The following is a 7619-nucleotide window of genomic DNA, read 5'->3' as shown; positions in this document are numbered from 1 at the left end:
TTCTCTAGGGTGCACTCGGGACAAGGCAGAAGCCGAAGCACATTCCCTAGCGTACGAGATATGCCTTTTAGGAGAGAGATCCCTTTTACGAGCAATGGTTTTTGATAATGCTACCCCCAGTTCAAAGCAAAGGTCGAAGCTGAACTGCCTTTACTCGGCTTCCGTTCAAAGATTCGTATCTGTTTTTCCTCGGTTTCCCATTGGAGGTTCCAATACTTGCTTTTGGTGGAGGTCTCGTACCATAGCGAGGGGCGATCAATTCCTAGCGCAAGAGCTATTCCTATCCTCGAGCGAAGCTAGTCCGTTTCCTAGGAAGGCGGCTAAGGGTTCGGGTCGGAAAACAGGTACGGTTCCCTAGAATACCCTACTTCCGAGAAAGCCTCTCCTCCCCGAGGAGAGTCTTCCTCTTCCTAGCATCTAGGCTATACTCTCGTGTTTGACTTAACACAACGAGACATAGGCACCCACATGCTTGAACTACGATGATACCCTACGGTACGGACATCACACATTCAAGTAGGGAGACCTTGCTCGTGGATAACTAGACGGCGGAGCGAATAGATTCAAACTTGAACCTAAGAGAGGCTTGAGGGCCGGCTTTTGGACCATCGCAAACGGGCCTCGGAATGGCTAAACACTTCCGATTTCAAGCCTGAGTACTATACGCTTTACGATTATCAATATGAAGGGATAGGGTGAGTTATTCATTCCTAAGCTCCGATTAGACCGCAAAGGACAGGTACTAAGCTTTAGAGCAAACTTTGATTCATACCACTTGGACTTTCCCTAGTTTTTAAACCAGTTCGCCAGTTCGTTTGCCCAGCGGGGCAGCTGCCCTTTTGGTTTTTATCCAGCTTATCCCCTTTGCTTTAAAACCTACTTCGCCTTCCCTATTCCGATTCGCTATCGCTGTTCCGCTGTTCCGTTCCTATTCTTTTCTTCCAAATCCTAATCCTGGAAATGCATATGATGACACTAGTTCACCAGGCTAGTGTTGGGAATTCGATTGAGTGCGAAAGCACATTCCCTTGCTAGAGATATTCCTTTTATTCATCCCGGATTGTGTGAATGCGTTCACACCTATCCCGAGTGGGTATAGTTACGTGGTTAAGTAATCCCTTCCTATGCGAGGTTGTATGAGAGAACATAAGGAAAGGCTTGATACATCCATGTCTAGCTCATGTCGATCTTCGTGTCATTTTTCTTTCATTAGCTCAGTAGGATAGTCCACGTTGCTAGGATGTGTGGGTCTAGTCTGGTCGTGACCCTCGATCAAACCATCCTAGCAATGCCCTCTTCTCAAAACAGGCGTTCGATGTACGGATCATCGCCGCTTGTCTTTGGGGGTGGGATTTGGAATGGAATTTCAAATTCGAATTGGAAGGTTTGACAGCCAAGGAGCGGCAAATAAGTAAATCTCTTCGACATAGCAGAAGAGAAAAGGAATAATAATCTCTTTCTTAAAAAGTCAATAGAAGTAAAATGCGAAGCATGAAACTAATTAAAAAGTTGGGAATGGCTACATCGGAAAAGCGTGAAACAATGTCAAGTCTCGGGTTTGATCGAGTGATGACGAGAGATAGAATGATACAAAGCCTAAAGGGGAGAGCACTTAGCCGAGCATTTAGTAGTCGTTCGGCTGGGGAAGATTTTCTGTTTAAATGTATGCTTAAATCTCTAGCGAAAGCTCAAAAAGATAGAAAAAGATGGCTAAGTAGCGAAATTCTCAAATATATGGGTTTACTGCCCGCAGATTGTAGTTTCCATTATGTGATTAATTTCGTGAATGAAGACAATGATTGCATTGGATTAGGCTCCGGTGAATCAAGTGGCAGCAGTTCCCTGCCTACAACCTGGTGGGAGGTTTGGGAGCTGTTTTCACAGACAAAATGTCCAAAGGCTCCACCATTGGTTGATTCTGCATGTCCAAATCCAATGCAACAAAGCCTATTGAATTGCATAAAATTCCTCCAGCGTCCGAAGATTTATTGTGATATATTTGCAGAAGGATTTGGAAATCGAGTTCGAATTATCATGAAATTTACGGAAGGTGTCGGATGTCAATTTTGGTGGGCGATGCGGCCTCTAAAGGATGACACTAGAGAAACTACTTTTCATGTGATTTCGAACTATAAACTTTTTTGTCAGCGCGGATGTCTGGTAGATGCAGATTTCACGTTCTCACAATTTGATCATAGTGAGATCCTTTCAAGTCTCAATAAAATTCTTATTAAGAATCCTCTATTAACAAAAACACTAGACATTGAGGAGTCATTGGTGACAGATCAACCATGGCCTGACTCAATGTTGGACATTGCAAAATTTGCAATTTGTTTTGCTAATATTCTGATGACCGGGGCCGCCAAGCCTCAAGGACTTTTCCATTTCCCCGAGGGGGAATCCTAAATGAAATGAGAAATTCCAAAATAAATAAATGTGAAGTAGTTACAGATGTGAAAAAAGTCAATATCTCTCTGTCTGTGTAGGTTCGGTTTGTTCTTATCGATCCATTTCTTCGAGTGTGGGTGTCCTACGCTACTTCCGTTCATGTTTACGTTCTCAAAAGAAAAGAAGGCTTTCCTTGGAAAAACCAAGGACAACCCCTATCTCAGTCTCCTTTCTCTTTTCGGGAGCAGAGCTTCAAAAGATGTAGTTACCCTATGATGAGATTGAGTTCAACGGATATGAAGGATAGAAATATGCTATTTGCTGCTATTCCATCTATTTGTGCATCAAGTCCGAAGAAGATCTCAATCTATAATGAAGAAATGATAGTAGCTCGTTGTTTTATAGGCTTTCTCATATTCAGTCGGAAGAGTTTAGGTAAGACTTTCAAAGAAACTCTCGACGGGAGAATCGAGTCTATTCAGGAAGAATTGCAGCAATTCTTCAATCCTAACGAAGTCATTCCGGAGGAATCCAATGAACAACAACGATTACTTAGGATCAGCTTGCGAATTTGCAGCACCGTAGTAGAATCATTACCAACGGCACGCTGTGCGCCTAAGTGCGAAAAGACAGTGCAAGCTTTGTTATGCCGAAACCTAAATGTAAAGTCAGCAACACTTCTAAATGCCACTTCTTCCCGTCGCATCCGTCTTCAGGACGATATAGTCACAGGTTTTCACTTTTCAGTGAGTGAAAGATTTGTATCCGGGTCTACGTTCAAAGCTTCTACCGTAGAAAAAATTCGAGAGGCCTTCGTACCCATAGACCTAATTCGAGAAGGCTTGATAGTCCTAAGAAAGGTGAGGGTGGGGGGTGATATTATGGCTGAATAAGGAAGAGGAATAGAATCTCATTCATGTGTTCATGCTAACAGAAGAGCGGATCCAATACACATAAGGCATCGGTTGTTCTTAACAGCGATGGCTATTCATTTAAGTCTTCGGGTAGCACCACCAGATCTTCAACAAGGTGGAAATTCTCGTATTTCGTATGTACATGTTCCTGCGGCTCGGATGAGTATAGTTATTTATATCGCGACAGCTATAAACAGTTCCTTGTTCCCATTAACAAAACATCCCCTTTTTCTTCTTGTTCTTTGTCATAACGCCTATTCCGGGACGAGTACTACTTTTTTTTACAAAAATAATTTACAAGCAGATGATTTTCCGACCCTGACTACCAATTCCCCGACTACCTCTCTGGCTTATCAATCTAGCAAGCATAGGAAATCCAATTTCGGTAATCTTACCAAACAAGCAACGGATTGAGCAACTAGCGCGAAAGCCGTTGCGCTAACGCGCATCCTCTTGCTTGGATTCAAAAAGAAAAAGAAGGTTGATTGGAACTGAAAAGAACAAACAGGCAGGCATGCTTTCAATCTTTTAGAATTTGAGAAATGCACTTGTCAAGAGTACTCTAACAATCGACGTCTCCCATCTTCTCAGGATTAAGCACTTTAGCTATCTATTATGGAAATTGTCCGCTATCCGCACCTTACTCTTACTTTACTATTACGGATTTGGAAGTGGGAAAGCCAACCTGGGCTTTTGAAGATCACTCTTGCCCGTTCCGTTCATAATTGCTTAGCTTAAAAGGAGAAGTCCAAATAGTGGCTGCGGAAAAGTCAATTCTATCATTTTTCGAAAGTTCGAGAAAGGTCATGCACGAAAAGAAAGAATCAAGGAAAGAACTGACTTTGATACGAAAGAAAGACTGAATCTGACTATCCCAATTCAGAAAGACGGAAATTGCCGGTTGGGTTAGTCCAACCAAGAAAGAAATGGGATTCTTTGGGCATTGCTTGGGCCGACTTCATCAGTATGGCTATCTCTAAAGATCTATCACTGCACACTTGAGAGATCTCTGTCTCCAGCCAATCAAAGCGTCTATAGCAGCTCCGCCGCTTTCTTTTTCTTGGAAAATATGTAGATTTCAAAACTTACCGATAGGATTTGGTTTGGAGTTCTAATAAAATTGTGTACGAAGCTGTGCACACAAAAGCAGATATCGATAATATCATAACGTTAATAATGGAAACTCTTGTTTATCTCTCAGTTCACCGATTCATCCATCCGGGAGGGCAAAGCATGTCTCTTTGTCCAGGTATCTCTTTCTTTTGTTATAAACGTTTATCTATGCTCTTTCTCTTTCTATTAAGTGAATATGCCCAGCTCCGAACCAATCGTTTCTTTATAAAGAAATCGTACTAAATATGATATTCACAAAAAGTACTTTTTCCATGAATAACGAAAACTACACTTTCTATGAGTTGTTGAAAAGCGGAGACACCCATATTCGCTTTTTCCCTGTTCCTTCCAACGAATAAATGTAAAAAGTATAGGTTCCTCTCCTGATGATCCCAGGTATCTCCGTTTTGACGTAGCCTATGCCAAGCGCATGGAAGGAAGCTAAACAGCTCCAGCAGCTAAAAGGAGTGAAAACGGACAGAAGAGAGTACGAAGGATAAGTTCATACCAAAAGGATTTGCGTTTTGTGAAAGAAGAGCTAACCGAGAATTGCTCTTGTTGAAGTTGCCCGGCTTTATTTATAGATCTTTGTGATCTTTCCATGGGAGAAGCGCTCATTGAGATCCTTCCAAACAGCCTCGGCTCTTTCGTTGTGGATGATACTCTCACACAGGTACCGGGGGTTACAGTATGGTGCGAATCAGTACAAGCCTGGGGTACGGGAATTCTACGAGGGATAAAACTCGCAATTGCATTGACATGATTGAATTCAGCAGTTTAGTTCTTTTTCAAAAGATACCGCTCTAGGAGTAAGCAATGGAGCATGGCCGTGTGAAGCAGACAGCTCTCTCGAGAGTCGCCTATGATTGCTTACACACTCTACATTACACCATAATGGTACTCTCTCCAAACAAGCAACGGATTGAGCAACTAGCGCGAAAGCCGTTGCGCTAACGCGCATTCTCCACCACATCTTGCTGGTTTGAGACAAAGATTTGACATAGATAATGCTTTCTCGCTACCCGCCCGCAATGGTTCACTGATCAATACTTCACAAAGTCATCAACATGTGATACGACAAAACTAGAAAGAAAATCGTTTGTGGCTGATCTCTCCATCTACTTACTTCTATTGGACCCATAGGACCAGCGCTCACAACAAATCCAATAAGATAAGATCTAATAATGAAACCCGGGAACACTAATTCAAAAACAAAGCGATAGCAATGTTTATAGAAAAAGCAAAACAACACTCAAGAGAAACTCCACCTAGAACGTACCAGTCAGCACTTCGTTATTGTCGACCGCGCGGATCATCATAAGCAACAAAGTAGCAAATACGCGTCGGTATCACATAAAGAGGATTTTCGACAGGCTCCACAAGAACATTCGTTCCTAGGTGCATGACTGTTCGGGGAGCTCCTTCTTGCTAAGAGTGCCAGTGGATTCTCCTCCTATTCCTCGACTCTTTATTAAGGAGACAGACCGGTAATCTCGCTTCTGATAAAAGAGCGGCTATTCCCCTAAGAAAGCAAAGGGGTATTCTTCCTTCATAGATTCCCGATGCCGAGCTACTCTTGATAGGCTTTCCAAGACCAAGTTTATAGAATGATCCCTTGCACATTGAGCAAGACAGTGTATTCTTTAGGTTTGAGTAAGATCAATGGAGCCGAAAGTAAAGCATCGGTAGTGAGGCTTTCCTCCATGAGGAATTAATCCTTTGGTCGTCAATGGGAACTTTAAGACGAGAGCCAATGTGTCCAAACTTCCAGCTGAATTGTTGCTTTCTAGTGGCCGACCATCCTTTCCAGACCTTCTCTAGAGCTCTTCAATCCTTCCTCCTAAGATCCAGGCTAACTTTTTCAAGCAATGGAATGACTGGTAGGCGATCTCAGGCTCGCTCGTCGTTGGGTAGTTTCCGATAGTTCTATCACCATTCCAGGCTCTTCGCATATAGAGAACTCGAAGGTGGTCGATGTAATAGAGCAGGCCTGAGGCCATTACGTACTTTCTTTGTTTAAGTTATTATTGAGAGTTCAATGATAGCTATACACAATGAGCGCTGTTTTCTACATGCGAGATGAAATGCCATTCAAGAGCGGATAAGGCTAAAAAGAGAAAAAGCAGGGCTTGGCTTATTCTATTCATCTGCACCACCTGACAGAGATTCTTTCACAGCCTCGTTCAGCTAGTAGAATTCTTTCTAGATCTCGTTCTTTTCACTTTCTGGGCTGAGACCGTCCAATTTCATTCTTGCCTGGGAAGAGAGGATCGGAACTCACACTCGATCCCTACTCTTTCCTCGTACTTCACAGGTTTTCGAGGCCGAGGGTGAACTGGACTCGCATTCACTTGCTGGGAAAAAGAGAGTGGATCAGGCTACGACTGAGGCTGAGGATAGGTCACAGGACGGATGAGGTAAAGTATTCCAAAACGGAGGATTCCAACCCGAGGAAGTAGGTCAACCACCTTGAATATGGCTCCGTGGAAGTAGTTAGGGGATAAGCCCAAGGAGGATAGGCCTATGGGATTTCCACAATGAGTCCTAGTACCAGGTAGGTTAAGGCGTAATAAGTCAAAGAGGTCTTAGCGGAACTCGATAGGCCAAAAAGGAGGGATGTGACTCATCAAAGGAAGTTGCCGACTCGGGTAGGTAAGCAAGAAAGTAGACTCCTTCATCGGCCAGGGTACTCCTGAAATCTATCTCAGTAGGGAAAAGAGGAGTTATGGTATAGAGAATTCAGACCTAAATGGATGCATTGATTAGGGACAAAGACCTGGTATTTCAAGTCAAGCTTAGGCGAAGAGGTCCTTCTTTGAGGGAGGGGAGTCGTCAGGTATGGAGCTGACTCTAATAGGCCAAATAGGAGCTGGTCAAGCTGAAGCTCGAGAGAAGGGGGATTGCAAGAAAAGGGAGTTCTTTGAAGTAGTAGTTTCGGCAAAGAAGTTGCTTGTCCAATTCTATACCAAAAAGTAGCACCGGATTCAATTCCCGAAAATCGGAAATCAGTTCCTTCCTCACTCAAGAAGGGCCCGTCGCTTCTTTAGTTTAGAGTAATCAAAAAAGAAAATGAGATCTTTAAGGCATTACACTCTCTTCCTCTTTAGAGGGGTTACAGGGCTATGCTCCTTCCAAGAGGGAAAGTGGGGCGATTCTTCTTCCTGTAAAGTTTCGTGTTCACATCCAGTCTTCTCTGTACACTAG

General features: G+C 43.2%; 1 protein-coding gene across 1 annotated transcript in view; it reads left to right on the top strand.

The window, feature by feature from the left end:
* Nucleotides 1-2203: 2203 nt before the first annotated feature.
* The window catches only part of LOC120693820 (ATP synthase protein MI25), a 6944-nt gene continuing 1528 nt past the window's right edge, over nt 2204-7619 (top strand). Inside the window, exon 1 of the mRNA XM_039977035.1 lies at nt 2204-7619. This exon is cut by the window's right edge and continues 1528 nt beyond it. Coding sequence (XP_039832969.1) covers nt 2661-3281 — 621 coding nt within the window. The 5' untranslated portion in view covers nt 2204-2660 and the 3' untranslated portion in view covers nt 3282-7619.

Source organism: Panicum virgatum, unplaced genomic scaffold (assembly GCF_016808335.1).
Source record: "Panicum virgatum strain AP13 unplaced genomic scaffold, P.virgatum_v5 scaffold_183, whole genome shotgun sequence".
Lineage (NCBI taxonomy): Eukaryota > Viridiplantae > Streptophyta > Magnoliopsida > Poales > Poaceae > Panicum > Panicum virgatum.
Note: the sequence above shows the minus strand (reverse complement) of the source record. Positions and strands in the feature narration are given on the sequence as shown.